The sequence below is a fragment of the Heterodontus francisci genome, chromosome 18, assembly GCF_036365525.1.
Source record: "Heterodontus francisci isolate sHetFra1 chromosome 18, sHetFra1.hap1, whole genome shotgun sequence".
NCBI lineage: Eukaryota > Metazoa > Chordata > Chondrichthyes > Heterodontiformes > Heterodontidae > Heterodontus > Heterodontus francisci.
Genome location: NC_090388.1, coordinates 14264884 through 14288218, shown reverse-complemented (window position 1 = coordinate 14288218; position 23335 = coordinate 14264884). Strand labels below are relative to the sequence as shown.

At 39.8% G+C, this 23335-nt stretch overlaps 1 protein-coding gene across 3 annotated transcripts in view; it reads right to left on the bottom strand.

Moving 5' to 3' along the window:
- Positions 1–23335, bottom strand: part of LOC137379464 (host cell factor 1-like) — an 89219-nt gene that overhangs the window by 48859 nt on the left and 17025 nt on the right. For all 3 annotated transcript variants that reach the window (XM_068050318.1, XM_068050320.1, XM_068050319.1), the window contains exons 4-12: positions 21668–21870; positions 18821–18905; positions 17298–17404; positions 15142–15321; positions 14117–14422; positions 10374–10561; positions 7091–7315; positions 5370–5477; positions 2397–2616 (exon numbers count right to left, since the gene is read on the bottom strand). In XM_068050318.1, the coding sequence (XP_067906419.1) occupies positions 2397–2616; positions 5370–5477; positions 7091–7315; positions 10374–10561; positions 14117–14422; positions 15142–15321; positions 17298–17404; positions 18821–18905; positions 21668–21870 (1622 nt within the window). The remainder of the gene's footprint in view (positions 1–2396; positions 2617–5369; positions 5478–7090; positions 7316–10373; positions 10562–14116; positions 14423–15141; positions 15322–17297; positions 17405–18820; positions 18906–21667; positions 21871–23335) is intronic.

Sequence of the window (23335 nt, the reverse complement as noted above, 5' to 3'; positions counted from 1 at the left end):
TGTATCCATGCTGCTATTGCCCCTTTTATCCCACTGGCTTCAATTTTGCTAACAAGCCTAATATGTTGTACTTTATCAAACATCTCCTGAAAGTCCATATACACATCAACTGCACTGCCTTCATCTACCCTCTGTACTTCATCAAAACTCAAACAAGTTAATCAAACATGATTTGCCTTGAACACATCCATGTTAGCTCTCATTTATTAATACATACTTGTCCAAGTAACTGTTAATTTTCTCCCAGATTATTGTTTCTAGAAGCCTTCCCCCCACAGGATAGCCTGTAGTTGCCAAGTTTATCCTTCTCCCCCTTTATGAACAAGGGTGTAACATTTGCAATCCTACTGTCCTCTGGCACCATCTTATATTCGAAGGAGGATTTGAAGATTATGGCCAGCATCTCTGCAAATTCTACCATTACTTCCTTCAGCAACTTAAGATGCATTCCATCTGGACTGGGTGACTTATCCACTAAGTACTGCCAACCTTTTAAAGAACTACTCTTCATTTTTATCTCATCCAGTATCCTGACAACCTCCTTGTTTGCTGTAGTTTTGGAAAAGTCCTTTTCCTTGGTAAACACTGGTGCACAGTAATCATTTAGTACCTCAGCCATGCCTTCTGCCTCCACCAATAGATCTCCATTTTGTTCCCTAACAGGCCCCACCACTCCTGTCAGCTGTTTGACTGTTAAAATGTCTATAGAAGACCTTTGAATTTAATTTTATGTTAGCTGCCGATCTATTCTCATACTGTCTGTTTGCCTCATTTTTTTTCACTTCCCCCAAGTACTTTTTATATTCAGCCTGATTCTTTGTTGTATTATCAAGCTGGCATCTGTCACATGCCCCATTTTTCTGCTTTATCCTACTTCTCGAACTCCTTCGACATCCAGGTAGCTCTGGTTTTGCTTGCTCTCCCTTCCCTATACTGTACCTGAATTATCTCCTCTTTAAAGGACATGCATTGCTCCATTACATTTTTGGCTGCCAGTCTCTGACCCAGCCCAGATCCCTCCCCAATTTGCTCAAATTAGCCTTCTTCCAGTTAAGTATTTTTATTCTACATTGCTCCTTGTCCTCCTCCATAATTAATCTAAACCTTATACTATGATTACTATTCCCGAGATGTTCTCTCACTGACATACTTCACTTGACCCAATTTTTCCCCTGGGCTACATCCAGCAATGCCTCCTTCCTCATTGGGCAGGAAAGATACTGAACAAGAAAATTCACCTGAACACTTCAGAAATTCCTCCCCTTCTCTGCCCTTAATACAATCACAGCTCCATTCAATATTGGGGTAGTTATAGTTCATGCACCTCAATAATTTCTTTGCAAATCTATCCCTCTATCTCCTTCCTACTATTTGGTGACCTTTAAAGTACACCAAGTAATGTAATAGCTTCTTTATCGTTTAACTCCCACAGATAGAAATATTAATAAACCACCATACTGGTAAAGGAATGATGCAAGGATAAATAAGGCATGAATGTCCCCTTTCATCAGTTGAATTGTAAAAACTTAAGTGTGCAATTCCTTCAACTAATTCCATTCACAAAATACACAGTTTATATGCAACCAAAATGGTCAAACGCAGCTCGAACTCCATTTTTGCGAGATTTGGTGAAAAGATTTTGCAGGCTTCACGTCTGAGAAGCAGGTGAGATTTATGGTATTAAACATAAACCAAAATACTTGCTCAGCAAGATCCTTACAATTAACTCCAGTTTAATATTTTTGATTCAGTGAAAAATAATTTTCAACTTGTGGCGCAGTGGTTAGCACCGCAGCCTCACAGCTCCAGGGACCCGGGTTCGATTCCGGGTACTGCCTGTGTGGAGTTTGCAAGTTCTCCCTGTGTCTGCGTGGGTTTTCTCCGGGTGCTCCGGTTTCCTCCCACAAGCCAAAAGACTTGCAGGTTGATAGGTAAATTGGCCATTATAAATTGTCACTAGTATAGGTAGGTGGTAGGGAAATATAGGGACAGGTGGGGATGTTTGGTAGGAATATGGGATTAGTGTAGGATTAGTATAAATGGGTGGTTGATGTTCGGCACAGACTCGGTGGGCCGAAGGGCCTGTTTCAGTGCTGTATCTCTAATCTAATCTAATCTAAACTTCCCTTACCCCATCTACTTTACACTGTGTGTTTAATTATTGCTTCAATACGAAATCCTACAGAAGGCAATAAACACAAGAATCACAACTAATTGGACCTTTTATATATCTAAAGGACTAATGCATGTAGCAGAACTGGTTTTTAAAAAGTCTTTAAGCAAAAAATAATTCCAGCTGAACAGAGATCAAAACAGAACTGTATGTGTGTCCACTTCTCATACACACAAATATTCAAGAAATTTAAACTGGAAACCTAGAAAATTCCATCCTGTACCTGTAACATTGGGTTGAGCCATCAGTGCTGAAACGGGGATGGTTTTTATGATGGTGGTTGCTCCAGGTTTGCTGCTGGTCGGTGAGACGCTGCCGAGACCCAGGATTGTTTGCTTCGTACCTATTCCACCAGCTTGCGAGGTTGTGATTATTGTTGCTGGCTTACCATCCGCTGCTGTTACAAGTCTCACTATAGTTCCTGGAGGAAAGGGACCCTTTGCCTTCAGATTGTTGAAACCAAAATCAAAATATTTGACAAAGGGGAAACAATAGAATAAAATAAAAGCCACAGAAGACACATAACAGAAACAATTATTTCATTATTTTCTAACACTTAGATATGTATATTTAACTCAAATATGGCTCCTGCAATAAAAACTCAAACTAGTTTAAAAACAAGACCAGAATCAATTTGTGCCTGTGAAACATGCAATATTTTAGTGTGCATCTATTAAGCAAACAAACACTACAAGTAGACAGGCAACAAGACAGAGCAGTCACAGAAGAAAGCCAATGCAATGTGAAATAGCACACAATGATCATACCACTGAACCTGCATATATGTAAATTTCATCAACACATTTTCCTCAGATCCCAAATCTTTTTTACTGTAGTCAATGCTCATAAAGCTATTCTGGTTATATGCCATGTTTAAACAATTTTTTTGCCATATCCTTTACATAAAAATTTCTATTCACTGGCTCTACATTTATGGATTAAGAAATTCAATTATTTATTTTTGCGAAGGGCAGAATAATCATCTAATTGCTATTGATATTAGTTCTATTTTAAAATGATTACCAGTTAAGTGTTGTGAGCTTTAACAAAATGCTTTAAAAGCAGATTCCGGAATAAATCTCAACTGCTACAGAACTGTCTGTATCGGAAAATGTTGCAGTTGGGATGAAAGAATGCAACATAGGAGCAGTGGTAGGCCATTCAACCCCTCGAGCCTATGCTGTCATTCAATTTGATCACGGTTGATCCATTTTGTTTGATACACTCACCTAACAAACCTCTGCCGATCTCAGTTTTGAAAATTTCAATTGACCCAGCATCCACAGCCTTTCGGGGGAGAGAATTCGACATTTCCACTACCCTTATGTGTGAAAAAATGCTTCCATATTTCATCCCCGAATAGGCCAGCTCTAATTTTAAGATTGACCCCCATCTAATTTTCCCCACCAGAGAAAATAGCTTCTCTGTATCTACTCTATTAAATTCTATCATTTAGATCATCTCTCAACCTTCTAAACTAATGGAAATACAAGATTATGCAACCTGTCCTCATAATGTGACCCTTCAAGTTTCAGTATCATTCTGGTGAGCCTGCAATGTACCTTCTTGAAGGCTAATACATCCTTCCTGAGGTGCAGTACCCAGAACGGAAGGCAATACTCTAGATGTGGTCTCACCAAGACTGTGCAACTGAAGTATAATTTCCTCCCCTCTGAACTCCAACTTTCTCAAGAAAAAGACCCACATTCTTTTTGCACCAAATTTGTGATTTGTATACCTGGAAACCCAAATCTCTCCGCTCAACAAAACAGTTACATATAAATGAGAAAACTGCAGAAACACAACTATAACCATTACAGTTAATTAAATATTCTCTAGATTTGATATCATTGGTAAATACTGAAGTTCCACTTGACAATTATGGCATTATAATTTAAAAAGACAAACTTGATCAGTTTTTGTTATGTTATGCAACTAAAACTGTTTTATGTTCTGAAACTTTTTCCTGTACTCAAAGAATGCCATTATAAAACTGGTACTACAGCATGAAATACACAGCAAAAGGAATTGAACTGCACTGTCATTGAACCTCACTGTGTATCCTATTTTTCCCAGCAATAAAGGAGGTCTGCACATAAATGTAAGCAGCACTTCGCTCTGCAGGGGTGAATTTTTAGTGTTGGGGACAGCATCAGCCAGGGAGTAAGCTCTGTCCTAATGCTTCAATTATTTAAAAGTTGATAAAATGCCCATCAACACATTGATACAAACTCATTAGTCTAACTTAGCAGTCAGATCTTCACTTGGCTGCCAAACACACTAACAAAGTAATGCAAGACCCTCTCAAGCCGCTGGTCTCCCAATTACAGAGTACACATCTAGTGTTGTATAACTCCAATGCAGTGTGAAATCACATCTTAAACTGTCTCAGTCACAAGTTAGAATGCTGGCCCTTGATTATTCAAGTGCAAGTTTTGCTGTTCACTCCTCAAATGCTTGCAGCAGCACTCTGCTATCACACAGTGCCTAATCTTGAGGGAAGAAAAGAAAAAAGAACTGGACTAATCTGTTCCAACCTGCAAAGTATGACCATTTGCTGAAATATGGTGGGACACTGACAACAGCCACAGAAAGATCTGTGGCACAGACTGTCACCTGATCTCCTAAATGGAAAAAACATGGCAGCAAGTTGCAGTGAGGAACAGTAAAATGGAAAAGACAAAGAACAGTAAGCTACTAAAAGAATATATATCTATGAAAATAAATTGCTAATAATGCTGTTTTTATATCAAAGATTGTAATAGGCTTGGGAAGACTTCAGAAACTCACTCCAGAGAGACACAGTGGCCATTGCCTGTAACGATATTGTGATGGTTGATGTAACAAAATAAAATGGGAATTGTTGACCAGCTAATTTACAATGGCAGATGGTGAAAGAAAAGCTTGAACAAAAGCCGTGACAACAGGATGTAAAGTTTACTGGCAGAAGTACGCACACTATGCAACATTATTAACACATATGAGGATCCATAAATTTTCCATAAATATAAAAACACATGATCCTGCCAATCACTGTTGGCAGGATCAGGGAATAGCTTTACACTGTCATATGATATTCTTCCATCCAATATTTTTTAACGGAGGGATTAAAATGGATAAAAACGCAGTTGTGTTTATCCACTATCAGCTACAGCTATTTCGAGGCTATGATTATGAAAACGTAACACGACATTACCTGAATAAACTGTGCCAAAGATCCAGCAGTGGCCTGGCCCGTGATCGGAGCACCAGTTTGTACAGGCGTTGTCTGAACAAGAGTCATCATTTTCCCCAGATTAGAGATCTAAACACAACAAGTTTCAATTGAACACACAGTCAACAACTATAGCAACCAGCACTTACATAAAGCCTTTCATGTAGAAAATATGCCACAGTGATTTAGAGGGTGATTAAAAAAGATAAAAGGAATAAAGGAATGGACAATAGCTATGGGGCAAGGGTTAGAAGAGATGACCAATAGTTGAAAAGATAGATATTGAGGCTTTTAAAGGAGAGAACTGTGGAGAGGCTGATGGAGTTTAAGGAAGGAATTTCAAGGAGGCCCTAAATGTACATATTCAAGCTAAAAGAATCTAGGACTGAGATAAGAGAATTCCTCTTGAAGTTGTGCTTGAAGATGCACATACACATTTTGTGGGAACACAAGAAAGTTTACTACAAACTCCCAGGTCAGCATACAAAGTTAGACAGGCAAGTTTTTCTAAATTAACTATGTTCACGCATCAGACCATACACAATTTAAAATTGTTAACCTATATACAAGACAGCAAAGCAGGGTGGTGTTTGTTACAAAAGTCCATCTTCTTTCTCCTAGAAGTTAGTAATCTCAAACATATGAAATAAATTGTTCCTGCTATACAAGTTTCCATGGCTCAGTAGAAATACAATAGACAAAATGTAAATCAGGATGAATAAAGGCATTTATGCCCAATTACAAATAATCTGATTAGTTTGACAAGATTTTCTCTCCAAGTTTCATCACATAATACACCAGTTAAGATGATGAAAAAGGGACATAATTCTGAGGCCTCTGCTAATATTGCTAAAGAAGTGCAAAAGAACAACCTAAAAAAAGTTAACTCTTCCTCTAATTTTCCCTCCTCTCCACTCAGTGTTCCTCCGAAGGCACAGGTGAGATCAAGAATTCACTGTGGGAAATATCAAGCAGTTATATGTGTTCTACCACTTTGTTGCAAGGCACGTCGGAGCCCAGTTTACTTAATAAGAAAAACCGAACAAGAAACGTTGGTGCAAAAAGCACAGCCAAAAATTGAGACAACTTGGGCATCTACATCCAAAGAACGATGAGTGGGTCGACGGGTTCCAACACCAAAGGTTCCTGCGCCAATGGCCTACAAGGAATCCAACATTACACTGGAGGCTATCACATACAAGCCTCCATTTGTCTGGGCTGCATTCAAGGCCTGGACCCCCTTAGATGAGGGAATTTTATTTTTTCCATAATGTAAAGATAGGCCCCTTTCCCAAATTCTCTTTTGGAGGGAAAGGAGCATCTGGCAATAATGCCCCCAAGCTCCCACAGTTAGCCACCTCCACTGCGCCATACAGACCATTTTATTGTGGCTAAGAAATTTGATGGGGTCAATAGCAGTGGCCAGTCACATATTTTCAGGCCCTCAGGGCGAGATTTCCAACTTGCCATCAGGTGTAAACTGCCATTACGGATCAGCTGCTCATTATAGAAACCACCTGATTCACATTTCCATTGCCCTCTCTAACAGGCAGCTGAGACGCAATGCCAGTTTAACACCCAAGCGGCAAGATGAGAAGCTGCCCCTCGGCATTCAATGGGGAGAAATCACCTTGAGATTTTATTAAAACATTAGAACAAATCTGATATACAAAGCTATCTAATAATTCTGAAGTGCTAATTACCAGCGAGCCTCCACCGCCAACCTGTATTGGGCTTTTGACAAGAGTGAACGTTTTGGTGACACCGCCCATGACAGTGGTGACAACTTGAGCCTGTTGAGCCACAGTCAGTGCACCAGATTTATGTACAGTTATAATAGGTCGGGATGAAGCTGAGCCAAGAGAGCCAGATGACGTCACCACTTGAGCAGCTGCTGTCTTCAGCATTGTTGTGGCCGGAGTGTTCACCTGCACAATACAAAGACACTTTCACACATTTATTGCAGAATAAAGGAACATTTTTAGATTTCCTTTTTCACAAACCTGTCTACCATGGTGCATTGACAAAGACCATCTACTGCACTGTTAAGTACTACAAGCTTCTTTCATGCACATTAAAAGAAAAATTCACTTTGTTTGGCTTCACTTCACAGAAATCATAATTCCTCCACACTATCCTACAACAGTGAAAAGTATATCTGGCATACTGTATTTTGGAACTTGCAACAAGGAATAATCTCACCACTACAAATGAACAGTAAAGGTCAATGTTTATTATAGGTAACTTTAAGATTAGTCATTAAAAATAAATGTATCATTTTAATGATTTACTTCAAAACACAATATCCTCTCGAGGACTCCAAATTCCATGGTATTGAGAAAATCAGCTAGCAATGATTTAATTTTTCATCAGTGAGGTAACGATTCCTCCCACATGCAATTCATCCTGAAAGAGATCACTGTGGCTAAATTCTAACTTGTAGCCACATGTTAAAATTCAAGAGAATATTTTTGTTCATTCACTTAAAAAGATTAGAGAATATCCGCCATTCTATGTTCTTTTCAAGCAATTACTTCTTCATAAAAACATAATCTAGCTATTCTTAAACATACTTAGAAAGCACTGCAGCATGAAATAAATCCTGCCCCCGCTGGTGAAAAAACCCCAGCAACATTCAGATCAGAGGATTTTATTCATAGGCAACAAAGTGGAAAAAGGAGCGAGGATTTTCCTGATAGATGGGAAAAAAAGAAACATCCTCTATTATTCAATCTACATTTCCACACCAATACGTAGAACAGGATGGCCTATCTTCTTGCTCTCTCAACCTCACTCCCAAGAAATATTCAACTTCCCTTCATACCTCCCATTTTAGGTATCACTGCAAATACTTCCCTTGTCTTTCAGACTGTCCCACTACTACCAACACACATTGCTCTCCCACCTATGATCCCTCGGTCCTTTCAAGCCATCATCCCATCTCTAAACACCTTTCCTCACCAAGATCCTTTGATGTGTTTTTGTCTCCCAAAACTGTGTCCATCTCTTGTGATAGTCTGCTTAAATCCCTCCAATCAGTTTTCTGCACATCCCCATCACAACCCCCCTCCCCCACCAAGCACCAAAACTGCACTGTATGGTGACTGTTACCATCATCTATCCTCATTCTCCTTGACCTCTAGGCAGCTTCTGACTGTCAATCTCACAATACTCTCGATCCTGTGCTGTCCAGCTCTATATGACTGCCTCACTTGGTTGCAATCGGATCATTGCCATCTCTATTCACGGCTTCTTCTCCCATCCTCAACTTTTGAGCATGGCGGGATATATTCTCGCTTGTCTGCTGTCTTTCTGTTGTGTGTTAACATTCTGGAGAGCTCTGCTGATCGATATGAACAGAGCAATACAGTTCCCATTGAATCATAGAATGATACAGCACAAAAGGAGGCCACTCATCCTATCATTCTTGTGCCAGCTCTTTGGTAGAGCTATCCAATTAGTTCTATTCCACTGCTTTTTCCTCATAACCCTTGAATTTTTTCCCCTTATCTAGGGATAAGGATCCAAGTTCAGCAAATGGAGTTAAGATACGGATCAGTCACGAGCTGGGTGAATGGCAGAACAAACTCAAGGGGCTGAATGGCCTACTCCTGTTCCTATGCTTCCCACCTGAAATTGGCTAAAGTGACATTAGGACCAGTGGGTGTGAGCAAAAACCAGAGGGTAGCATGAGTACTCCAGGGACCCAAGGATACACTGAGTGAATCCAGAATATTCAATGACAGTCGCATGCAATTTGCTGACCCTCTTCGTCATCAATGAATATCAGTTTTCCATGTTAGAAAATTTTACATTGTGGTGCACCACAATGGCACACCAATGAATAGAGCCACATACATGAATAAGTGAATGTCTGGTCTCCAATTCAGCTGAGTTCTAAATGGTGCCACATTGCTGTGGAATGGTACTAAAGAGAGACAAGGTACCTCCCAACAGAGTGGTCAAAAATCAAGTGGGAGTTTATCTTCAAATAAATAGTTTGAAAGAAAATTCATACTGGAACTGTCTTCCAAGTCCCGCCAATTAATTTGTTCCCCAATTCCCGATACTGCCTGCAAGAACTGGGGTTTAAACACATATGATGGGACTATCTCCTCTATCACAACTCCCAAAATGAAAGTACTTTTGTCTCTGAATCTCTCCCTTTCTTGCACTGACCTCAGATTCGGTTGTTTGCAGCAATTAGAATTCATGGTATCAAAGTGGCAAGCCAAATACTGCACCTAAGCAGCATTACAGGTTATCGTGCTCATTATAAAATAGCATCTCATCTGATTTACTATAAACAAGGCTACAGGATATATACTAGTCTAGCGAAAATTCCAATTCTAACTAACCACACATTGTACCTATTTAGACCACTTTTCCAACAAGTTGTGGTCTCAAACAAATGGGCTGGGTTAGCAGTTAAATATCAGAATTATGCTCCAGACTCCATGAACGCTGCCAAATAGTGGAACAGTGCTATTGTAGACAATGTTCCCTCTAAGCTGCGTGGCCTCGCAACAACCCAAGCAGGTCAAAATCAAGTCATCCAGTTGAAATTACCACGTAAAAAAATTTAAAAAGGATCATGCACTTAAAGAAATTGCTCACGCACTTGATTGTAGACCTTCTGTTTTCTTTAAGTCAAGCTTTCATAATAGTACATTTTTGCAGCTTATTCCTCCCTTCAATAACTAGGCAATCATTTATTAGTTAGAAGCGCAGGGTAATAAACTTCTTCCTTTTTCGGAGGTCAAACCTCTATCTAATTGGCCTTCTCGCTTCCCCACAAATACACCCACGCCCCCCCACACCCCATTTCTAATTTACTACCACTATAAAAGTTATCTGTAACAGAATGTTATTGCTCCACTATATATTACATTTACATTTTCTTCGCAAAGTACTTTGTGCCTTGTGATTAAAATGAACTGATAGTTCAACTGGTGAATAAGAGGGAAAGAAAAAAAAAATACTCACAGTTACTACAGAGGGAACAGTGTTCGTGGTGCTTTGAGCTGGGACAACTAGACGGATTCCAGCAGGTAAGGAAGAAACTGCAGCTTTAACTGTCTGTACAGCTTGTTGGGAGACTGTAACAAGCTGGGCTGCTGCCGAAGACATCCCAGACACCTGAGCAGCAGAGACTTGCATGGCAGTCATAGCACCTTTACAGAATACAAAATAGAAATATACAAACTTAAAAAAACTGAATCACCATTTAAAGTTCTAGAGTACATTTCTCAGTTAGGAATTTTGTAATAGCAAAATTACAGAAAACATGCTCGCAGGTTGGAGAGGTCTTGCATGCAATTGGAATAATCTTCATTCTTTTAGAGTACTCTAATTCACATAATGCATAAAAAAATTAATTAAAAACAGGTCAAATTGAATAATCAAACACAATTTTAAATTGTGCACCACTGTTAATTTGAAAGCAATTTTTTGCTCAGAAAAAGACTGAATGATCCAGTAGTTCAAATTTAATAATTCAAATAAGATACAGGGCATTTTGCAGCCTTTAAATTCGAACAGATGATCTGGGTCATTTTCCAGTTAGCAAGATGTAACGAGTGGTGTGCCACAGGGACCTGTGCTGGGGCCTCAACTTTTTACAATTTATATAAATGACTTAGATGAAGGGACCGAAGGTATGGTTGCTAAATTTGCTGATGACACAAAGATAGGTAGGAAAGTAACTTGTAAAGAGGACATAAGGGGGCTACAAAGGGATAAAGATAGGTTAAGTGAGTGGGCAAAGTCCTGGCAAATGGACTATAATGTGGTAAAGTGTGAAATTGTCAACTTTGGCAGGAAGAATAACAAAGAAGCATATTATCTAAATGGTGAGAGATTGCAGAGCTCTGAGATGCAGAGGGATCTGGGTGTCCTCGTGCATGAATCGCAAAAGGTTAGTATTCAGGTACAGCACATAATTAGGAAAGCTAATGTTATCGTTTATCACAAGGGGAATTGAATACAAAAGTAGGGAGGTTATGCTTCAGCTATACAGGGCATTGGTGAGACCACATCTGGAGTACTGTGTACAGTATTGGTCTCCTTATTTAAGGAAGGATGTAAATGCGTTGGAGGCAGTACAGAGGTTGACTAGACGAATACCTGGAATGGGCAGGCTGTCTTACAAGGAAAGACTGGACAGGCTAGGCTTGTATCCACTGGAATTTAGAAGAGAGGTGACTTGACAGGGCGGATGTGGAAAGGATGTTTTCCCCTTGTGGGAAATTCTAGAACTAGGAGTCACTGTTTAAACATAAGGGGTCGCCCAGTTAAGACAGAGATGAGGAGAAATTTCTTCTCTCAGAGGGTCGTGAGTCTTTGGAATTCTCTTCCTCAAAAGGCGGTGGAAGCCGAGTCTTTCAATATTTTTTAAGGCAGAGGTAGATAAATTCTTGATAAGCAAGGGGGTGGAAGGTTATCAGGGGTAGGTGAAAATGTGGAGTAATCAGTTCAGCCATGAGCTTACTGAATGGCGGAGCAGGCTCGAAGGGCCGAGTGGCCTGCTCCTAATTCGCATCTGTGTAAAGAATTGGATGATAAATATAGGTGGCCTAATATCTTCATAATGAAAGTTTCATTAACATTACGGTGTACTCTCAACTCCAACAAAAAAGAGACACAGAGTTACTTCCCACAGCCCATGTAGTATCTACAGCAGAGGTTCTCAACCTGGGGTCTGCAAAATGGTTTCAAGGGGTTCACCAAGACTAATCCAAAACATGCTCAACCGTATCATCACACTGCTACTTTCAACATCCTCAAACAGCAACCTGTCCACCACTTTTGGCGCCACTGCTGGTAAAATATAACTGTTCACCTATTTTTGTTTTTGCCTTCTTTCAGCCACCTTCCCCAGCACTGCTGATATTTGTCCGTTTTTGCAGCATGTCCATGGCATGCATGTTAGTGACGCTGGAGTCAGACAACAGCCCTTGAAGGAGCCAGTAAGACAAGTGAGCTGGACCTCAGCACAGCCTGTGCGAAACAGTTGGGCGCTATGCTTACGATTGGGACAGGAGGACGGCATGCTTCTCGGTGCCCAGTATTTGAGGCTTTGATCCACAGGTGATTGGGCCGTGCTCGCAGCAGAGAATGAGCAGTTTGAACCAATGGTGGGCATCAGGTTTATAAGCAAGATGTGAGGCAGATTGCAGCCCTTCTCAATACATGAACTGGTGTTTGTTAGTGGCATCTACAGTAAGTCACATGTTTAAATAAACATGAGTAACTCACTCAATGCATGGGATTCACAGGTGTCTCCATTTCATCATTTATAACTTTATCCCCCTTCCACAATGTAGATTTCCTTTTTGATTGCCATCTGTAAAGATCCCGTGTGTAACCTTTCTTGGGGAGGGATTATTATGCTTTTAAGATCCCACATATACAGAGGTATATTCAAGAAACATTCTGGGGATGCTGAAGGTTGTGTCACAGGGAGTCCATGAAATTTTTATATCACAGAAGAGGAGCCTCAGAAGATTGAGGACCCTGATCTACAGTACTAGTGTTTTGAGAAATTAATACATAGTATTAGATATTACTTACAGCACAGAAACAGGCCATTTGGCCCAAGTGGCCCATGCTAGTGTCTGGGGTACACACGAGCCTCCTCCTAGCTTACTTTATCAACTCTATTAAGATATCCTTCTATGAATTTCTTAATGTGCTTTTATCTAGCTTCCCCGTAAAATGCATCTTTGCTATTCACCTCAACTATCCCTTGTGGTAGCGAGTTCCACATTCTAACTACACACTGGCTAAAGAAGTTTCTCCTCATTTTCCTACTGTATATATCAATGACTCTTATATTTTTGGCCCTTAGTTCTGGTCTGTCCTGCAAGTGGATACATTTTCTCCACTCTATCAAAACTTTTCAAAATCTTAAGGACCTCCGTAGGGTCACCCTCAAGAACTTACTGACAAAAAATCAATAAATTATTCCCTTTCTTAGTTCACTTATGAAACATAAATATATAGTCTCAAGCAAATAAGAAGCAACCCTTTGCATAGTCCAACATACACTAGAAAAGCTTTAGAATGACTGTGATATAGCTAAAATCCTCCAATTCAAAATGCAGATTTTTGCTTAAATAAAATCAGATTAATCTCAATTACAGATACTGATATGCAGACCAGCTCAATACAATTGAGTCCCATCAAGTTTTACTAATAGTGATGACAGTAGGTAAAGACACTGGAGCAATTACTGGTGCATTAATCCCATGTGCCACGAACAGAGATTCATGTCCACAATTCCCCAAATTAGCTAAAATAACCAGTCAGAGGTTGTAAACTAATGGTGGGGCAGGAGGAGGGGTGAAGACATTAGAGAAAGACAAACAAGTTAAATCAAGCAGTGAATGTGCACTTCACAGAGGTTGGGTACAGAGCTATGCTGGTAAAGGGAAGGTCACCTGCCTTTAGCTGTTCAGCTAAAAAATATGAAACCTGGGTATAACTTAAAACAGGGAAATTACTCCAAAATAATAGTCCAATACTTCTTTAAAAAAAAAGCTTTCAAACCACACTAAAATATACCTTGTTCCAGAGGAGAAACATTAAGAGGTTATAATTAATAGCTTTCCAATGTTTGTTAATATTAGCCTTTACAAATATTCTCTTGTACAATTGGCACACAAAACACAGGAAGGCAATGGTTTCAAATGATGACACTTAAAATTCTTAAAAATACTGCGGCTTACTTGTCATTCCAGGAACTAGCGCACTAGTGGGAGAAGCTACTTTAGAAACAGGGAGTGGTGAATGCAGTGGTGTGGCAGGAGAAGCAGGCGTAGGAGAAATAGGGCTGCATGGAGTCTTCTGTGGCAGTGAGGTGTTGCTCAATGATGGAGTTGCCATGGCGGTCGTGGTGGTAGTTGATGGCGGCATATCATACTTTTGCAGCTGAAGGAGGTAGGCATCTGCTGTTGGAACAGCACCCCAACACACTTCAAGCGAATTTGTGCTGGCTCTGACCAACTGCACACGGGAAGGTGCAGGGGGCTTTTCTAAAGATAAAAGAAATTCTGTTTAAGTTATATTTGGGAAAATTGTATTCTAAAATTTCTCTTCTGACATCCCTCTGCCTAGACCCACTTTTCTTAAGTCTCTATCCCCAAGAATCACTACTGAAGAAAATGTGCAAGTTAAACTGCTGACTTCCATTATTCTAATGGCAACTTTATACCAAACTGATTAGGAGTAGACTGACACAGGTGCGCTATAAACCCCTTCTTTTCTTTCTGATCTAGATTCCAACTCATACAATTTTCTGATTCTACCAATAGCTTTTAAAACATGCCATGTTAAATTCCAGCCTCTGCTGTTTATACATTTATGGTCATAGAAAAACAATGCACCCCTCCTTTCAAAATAAAAAACTAAGCAGCTGAAAGAGATATGGATATACACAAAGCAGTTACAGATGAGAAAGGTCATTCATTCATCCAGAGGTACCCTACGGCTCCCCCCATGCAGCACCCAATCTTTCTTAAATGATTACAGGACTTTTGCCTCGAAATTCTCATTCAGGGAGTCTGTTCCACATGTGTTCATCACCTTGTGTGTGTAAAATTCCCTGATATTAGTCCTCAGTTTTCCCTTTGCTGTTTGAACCCACATCCCCTTGCCCTATTCTCACAAATTACTTTAGAGCAATTTTAAACGAATTTTAACCCCCAAAAGATTCTTTAGCCAAGTTTAGTTTTAAGGACTATGCAACACCCACCAGTTTCCAAATACCAAAGATCTTTGCAGCAGACTTGATTGTTCCAAGCCTTCCGGTAGCCATCTCTGCCACTCCAAATATAAAGGCGAGTGTGAATGGCAACAGCACAGTGGCCAGCCCTGGCCCTTGGTACATTGTCCTCCAATGTGTCCGAGACGACAGGTGTCCAGATATTGCCATCTATCAGAAATACACCACTAACTTAATTTATTTTGCCAGAGCAATTTTTAAAAAACATATCACTTATACAAACTACACACAAAGCAATATTTTGAAATTCTGACATACACTTTAATATTACCGAAACACAGCTACAAATTAAACACAATCATGTTGGAGTTGTTGAAATTGTTTTTACATGACCTACTGTCACCATTTACCTCAGAAAATATTGTAAAACTGCTTCTGGAATAAATTGCTCAATAATTCTGGCAGAAATGGGAGATGAAAATCATCTGTTGGGAAATTCCAAATCACTAAATTCTAGGCTGCTTTCTAGCTTGGATAACTCTCTTCACTAAAATAAAACTTGAGAACATTTAAATATTGAACAAAGTACAGTAGATCATTCATACACTTATTTATACAAGGCCTTGATTTAACGTCTCATCTGAAAGGCAGCACCGCCGACAGAGCAGGGCTCCCTCAGTACTGCACTGCAGTGTCAGCCTAGATTTTGTGCTCAAGTCTCTGGAGCAAGACTTGAACCTACAACCTTCTGACTCAAGAGTCCAGTCTGCCACTGACTGAGCCACAGCTCACACCTTATGGATAACATCTACATTTTCAACAAATGAAACATTCAATGTAAGTTTAAAACAAAAAGTACACCATGTTTTTTCCTTGAATTAAACCAGATTATATCTGAACTATACAATAACACTGTGTTACTGTATACTATTTGTGGATACACTTTGTGGACTAGGCAGTTTATGAAAAATTACCTAGTAATGGCAACCAGGTAACAGACTAGCCCCATGAGTGAATTATACTGTCAGCAATGGTTCATGATCTGTAAATCACTGCTCCAAAAATAAGCTCTATTTTAACTACACAGTAAAAGGCTCTATGGTGACATGCATGAAGACTGAGCAGCCTGAAACTGACAAAACAGGAAATAAATCATTAAAACCTTTCATTTTAAAAGAATAAATTGGTACAAAATGACAATGCACTTCGTGACTAGGTGGTTTATAAAAGTATTAAACCACCTTAAAGTATGAAAAGTAAATGCCCTGCCTGTGTCTTGATGCAAGCATAAGCAACTGGGCTACACTCCAAATGTGCTGCTTAGAGTGAAATATGCATGCGGATAGATTTAATGCATTAATGATCAGGTAGAATTTCTAGAGACTGGCAATATAGTGCCAATACTCAATTAATTTCTGCCATATATCTGCAACATCTTTATAGAAGTCTACAGCGGTTAGATTGAATAAAAATCTCCCATGCCAAGAATCAGTCAAAATAATTGAGCACAATCAATACAAATGTAGAAGATCAAAATTAACTTTTCTCTATCAGATGATAACAAATAGCTCAAGTACAACTATGAAAAATCATCTCAAAGACATTCACGCCATTTCTTGAATTTGGAATAAGCATGCAAATGATTTAAATTGTTGAATGTAAAATTGCTTCTGGAATAAATTGCTCAATAATTCTGGCAGAAATGGGAGATGGAAATCATCTGTTGGGAAATTCCAAATCACTAAATTCTAGGCTGCTTTCTAGCTTGGATAACTCTCTTCACTAAAATAAAACTTGAGAACATTTAAATATTGAACAAAGTACAGTAGATCATTCATACACTTATTTATACAAGGCCTTGATTTAACGTCTCATCTGAAAGGCAGCACCGCCGACAGAGCAGGGCTCCCTCAGTACTGCACTGCAGTGTCAGCCTAGATTTTGTGCTCAAGTCTCTGGAGCAAGACTTGAACCTACAACCTTCCAACTCAAGAGTCCAGTCTGTTACTGACTGAGCCACAGCTCACACCTTATGGACAAAATTTATAACTGCACAAAAAAAGGAAAAGGAAAACATATTATTTTGTACTACAATCTGTAAACAATGGTTGGAGTTAGCAGGAGGGGTAACTGTGGTTTGATTTCATACCCATTAGTCACTTAAGTAGGAAACTCAAGAGACTGACCTAAATGTAAGTAAGCAAGTGTATTTGTGCACTTCCATTCCTTTTCATGAGTGGCAACTTTCACATCATCCATCACAAGTGGTACCCAGCCACCAAAGACAAACATTCTAAAGGAAAATAAATACAGACAAAAAATAAACAGGTTGTGCTGAAAACCATTTACAACAAAACTGTGCATTTGTATTTAAAACAGATATATCAGACTTAACAAGAAAAACACATTCAGTAATGGCTCATGCTGCTTAAATACAACAGAATGTCAATTATCCAAACACATGGGAAATTTGGAGTGTTCAGCTACTTACATTGCAAAAATATATGTCTAAAAAATATATACTCATTCAGAAATAGGTGCGCGGGACAGGACAGTTTGGACAATTGACCTAATTAATAAAAAGATTTAAATGAATACATAATTATCAAAGTGACAAATACAGATAATAGTTTATGGAAACTAAAAAGACCATTGATAAGAGAATTCTGGCACCTAAGTTGGAAATGTGTCACATAACAGATGAGATGCTAAACAGTGATTATTACAATTCAATAAACAAAAATGTATGAACATAATATAATCAGGTGTAAAATAACAGGTAGAAAATTAAGTGCCTTTTACAGTTCAAATTTAGTGATGTTAGTTAAAAAATCAACTTTAAAATAATGTGGGATCAGCAGGTCTATCAAAGGTTCACTATATAATGAATACTTTTTAGATAAGAGTATGATTTAGTGCTGAATGCCCTAAAGCCTCCCTGAGTGCTTTACAAGGTTATGCTACAAATGATGCAAAAGTGAAGCTGTGCAAGACCACCACCTGGAAGTGTCCTCACACCCAATTCCAATCATTTAGGCTGCAGTTATACCTCATGTTTTCATGTGCTGCAATCTCAAACCTGCTTCAGAGTAATATGAAATGTTCAGCAGTGCTTCACTACTAGCATGAACCTTTAGTGTAGTGATAAGGATGTACTCCTGAGATGAGTATATTCGAAAACAATTTTACAAATATTCAAAATGCACATGGTTATAATCAGTAGGTCTGGTGTTTTTTCCAGCAGTGACAAACTTGCACTGGTGTAGCCAGTGCGCTCAGATTACTTTTTTATTCATCCTTTTCCCATCTCTACCAAGAATTTACCGCTTGGAAGCAAATCATTTCTGGAGGCTGAGAATGGGAAAGGAGTCCTCTTCAGGATTTAACTACTATATATGTGATTATGTATTTGTAAAAGTGTTTTAAAATCCACTTAAGAGTGCTTACCATTCACAATACTTACCCCCACAGTAAATTTCCCACTAAAGATGGACCAATGCATATTTTTAATAATTTCTCTCCCACCCCCACCATTGATTTACAATCGAGCAATTAATCATTCTGATTAAACTCTTGTACATGACAAAATGATACCCACTCATGACCCTGCTAAGGGGTCATGCACAGTGAATGGTTCTCTCTCACCACATGCTTTCTTTTTCATTACTGACTTTTTGGGAGAAGCCTCAGATAGCAGCAGAGCACTTACTTATTCCCAATAATAGTAGCAGAGTGCAAACTCCGAGGGAGTGGTGTTGAACCCTTGGTTGCTGGCTTAGTCCAAACCAAGCTTTCTGTAAACAAAGGAAGAAATACTTGACAGTTGACTGTAAATATATCTGCACTATGCAGTTAGTCAACCAACAGAGTCCAAAAGCAATACATTTCCCATTGGGTCATCCCCTATAGACTGTATTCTATTTAATGCTATTTCCAGGTGTCATCAGATTTGTACTTCTATGGTTACTAAGAGGTAAATTAAGGCAAAGAAATGCAATTTGATGATTTATGCACAGAGTTACACATCAGTCTACAATTCATCAAACTGCAACCACACCACTACAAGAAGAACTTGCATTTATATAGCACTTCTCACCACACAGAGACGCACCGAAAAACATGAATGCTGAGCCAATGATGGGGATATTAGGAAGGGTGACCAAATTCTTGGTTGAGGACGTGGGCCTTGAGGAGAGTCTTAAAGAGAGGGAGGTGTAGAGGCAGAAAGATTTAGTGAGGGAATTTTAGAGCATTGGGCCCAAGAGGCTGAATGGCATGGTCACCAAAGGCAAGGAACATGGGAGTGGGATGCACGAAGCCACAGAGACAAAGGAAGAGAGAGTTGGCGGTGGTGATTGTAGGGTTGAAGGAGATTACAGAGATACAGGAACAAGATCAGAGATTTATACATGAGAATTTTAAATGAGGCATTGGAGTCGGGTATAGGGGTGATGGACGAGCAGGACAGATTATGAAATGAACTGAAGTTTACAGAGGGTGCAGCATTGCAGGCCAACCAGAACAGCATGGAATAATCAAATCTGGAGGTGACAAGAGGCAGAGTGAAGAGGGATGATGTGGTGAAGGTGCAAGTAGACAGCTTCTATTAAAAGGAGGATATATGGTGGGAAGTTCAGCTTGGGGTCAAATAAGACACTGAGGTAGCAAACACTCTAATTCAGCCCAAGACAGTAGCCAGGGGAAGCACTGATAAGGGGCAAGGGGTTACCGTCTGAGACACAAGTTTCAGTATAAGCCAGGATTTTAACACAATCATCAATAAAGTTGCAGATAGCAAGTTCAGACACTCTGGAAGGAAATGCAGAGCGGGACAGTATCCCTAAACATAGTGACAGGTGGGGTGAGTGAAATGGCAAGGTGATTGGCAAGCTTACCCCCCATGGGTGTTCTGGGTGTTTGTAAAGAGGCAGCAACAGCTGCCTCGATGGACCCTTCAGAGAATGCTGAGATAGTCCGCAGCTACACCTTATGCCTTATTCAAAGGAGATTCAAGCCTGGAACGGTGGCAGAAGTGTACAAAGGCAGAGTAGTGATAGGCTGGGGTGAAGATTGGCAGGGGTAAATTACTCAAGAGGCGAGAAATGGAGGCTGTATGACTGGGCAACAGAAAGCAGATCAGACAGGAGAGAAGGGCTCAAGAGAAAAAAAGGGGAGATAGAAATATCTCCACGCTGGTCCAAAGAGCAGCCAAAATGTACACATGAACAGAAACTGAGGAAATTCAAGCTACAGAAGCATAGCAGAGACTGGAGACATGCCCTGATCATTACCTTCCCCCTTATACCAGATGCCTTATAACAATGGATTAAAGACTACTGCACTCAGTACGTTAATGTTAGAATAAAATGTTACATTATCTACACAACTGCCAGCCGTATTGGTGCAAAACTGTACTGAATCAACAACTTCACCAAACACTAAAGCACTCCACAAAGCAAGGCCGACAAATTCAGATCACCGATCTCTGGTCTGTCCCAATTCCCTGATAGTAAAGGCATTGATCCCTGGTATGTGTTGTACTCCTGCTCAACAGCACCAATTCCTGGCCTGTGCTGATTCCCCAATGGTTTACCAGATACTGTAATCTGGTATGATCAAATATGACACGGCAGTTTGACCATTCAGGACTTGCAAGAAAACACATAAGTAATAACACCACAAATCCTTAAAGGATCAAATTCACAGAACAATATCATTTAAAAGAACCAATGAGGGAGATCAGTGCTGAGGTTCTTTTTTTTCATTTTGTATTTTGTGTCAACATTGTATTAAAATCAGCTACAGTGCAAGTGCAGGGTAACAACAGTGGTACAAAAATGTGCTTTAATCCAAGTAGCAGAATGTAACATTCAGCTGTGAAGTGGGAATTTGAAAACTCATATCATCCATTCTTGTGGCCTCTCAGATATATTTGCCTAACTTACAATGAATCACAGGAGTTTTGCATTCTGAATTTATGTTCACTGTTAAATGAACTGAGACTAATTTAATGAATTAATCAGTTCCGTGGTAATGCAAATTTTGAGAGCGCTGTTGGGTGATTGCACAGAATAGTAATTAAACTAAGAATACACCTAATTTTTACTTGCAAATTACACTCCTCCCTGCACCAGATAGGTTGGTAATTTCAATCTCTGCAATGGAAAAGCTGATAACGCTTCACAAAATAGCTCTTCATCCCATTTGATATCCCCTAGAATAACAGTCCATCTACCTATTACTGCATCTAGATTTTCTTTCGTTAAATGAATCTAATGTTTGAGTCTCAACCACTCTTGCTGGCAGCCCATTCCAGCTGTGTGAAGAACTTCCAAGAAAGGTTCTGAACTGAAAGATTAGAAAGACTAGCATTGTCACTCTCCACCCACCCTACTGCGCATTTTTGTGATATCAACTTTAAGGACAAATTCTCATTTTAAAAAAAGCACCATAATTTCTGAACAACCACCACCTTTAACATGCAAAATGTCCCAGTGCCTTCCACAAACGGAACCCTTAAACATTTAGATGGACTTTAAGTCTGTAGTGCACTTACCCACATCTAGTATCCAAAGGTCACCAAGTCTACATCCACTCATCCCTCCGTAAATGATCATCTTTGGTTTTTTTGAATCTTTATAAACAACAGCTGTGTGAGATTCTCTTGGAGGAGGTGGAGTACCATGTGTAACAGGAATGTCCCATCCTACCACCCCTGATCCAGTCCTTAGTTCCACAGTGTACAAGTCATTCAAATACCTTCAAATACAGCAAACAAAAATAATTACAGAGTAGTTATACATTTAACAGCATGAGATGGAGATATAGAAAACCAATGACTTGCATCCAAAGCAAGCTTCAAAATGGATTGGCTGCCCACTACATCAGTGGTGGCACTTCAATCATCAACTAGCAGCAAAGAAAGCAAGACAGGTACCAGAAGCAGTAAAGAAAGATTCATTTTGTCCCTCAAGTAACTTCAACTGAACTTTATACTGAAGTTGGTAAAAGTTTAAGACTTTAAGCACATCTGATAGAGGGTTCCTCCCTCTCACTCAGCACTCTCGAAACATAACAGAATTTGACTCATCAAGCCGATTCTTTCTACAAACTGTGTACAATATGCTCTCCGCAGACTTGGTCACATCTACCCAACCTTATTCTTCAGTTGAAATGTGATTGGAGAGCAGGAAATAATTGGACCAGATGCACAGATTTAATTCAGCCCCCAATTCAAAGTCATACTTTTGGTCTCTAATTGCCATATTTCCATTATAAATTCATATGCATTTATAATGGAAACCACTTATGTAAACTTGTCCCACAACAATTATGCCCTCCCACCAGTGGAGGGCACGCAGATGTTGAGGTTTTTAACATACTAGTCGACCTCCTGTAGTGTTGTGTACAGGAAATCAAGAACAACTGTAGTCTTCAGGTGAAGCACAATTTGGAGGTGCAGGAATAAATGGACCAGGTCGAAAGAGGACTGTGTTGCTGAAGAGGCTTGAGTGAAGTGCCATAAAAGACAAGGCAGAACAGAGTTAGAGGATGTGAGACAAAGACTGAAGCTGCAGGAAGGGGAATCTACAGCAGGATTTAAGAGCGCAAGAAGATCAAGCAGAGTTCGAGATCAGTGTGGGGAGGGATGAAAGAGTAAGGAAGGTAGTGCAGGGTTAGAGGCTAGTGAGTGCTAATAAGATAAGGTAGAAAAGGATCAGAGGTTAGTGGGGGCTGGCAGAACAGGTTAGAGGTTGGGCAGAGGGTGGTGGGAAAGGCACAGGTAAAGTAGCAGAGGATTAGAGTGAGGGGACAATGTGTTGGGGGCAAGTGGAGATCAGAGAGTACAAAGATAATAAATGACCAACACTTAGTACAGTATAGGATGCAGGCAACGGGGTTCTGGATCAGCTAATGTTTCTGCAGCTAGAAAGGCCAGCAAAGGATGAACACTGGAGTAGGAGGTTTGGAGATGACAAAGATGCAAATAAGGATTCTTGCAGTGATAGGAGTCAGGTAGAAATAAGGCAGAGAATTCTACAGAGCTGGTGATAAATGGACTCGTTAACAACAAGTGTGGGGTTTGAAGATCAGCAAAGTCAAAAGGACACAGAGATTACACACTGTCTGGTTTAGCCTAAGCAAACAGCTGAGATGGAAGTGGAACCGCGACCTTGGATGCAGAATTTCTGATGGCAGCTGATGGCTTTGGCCTTGGCAATGT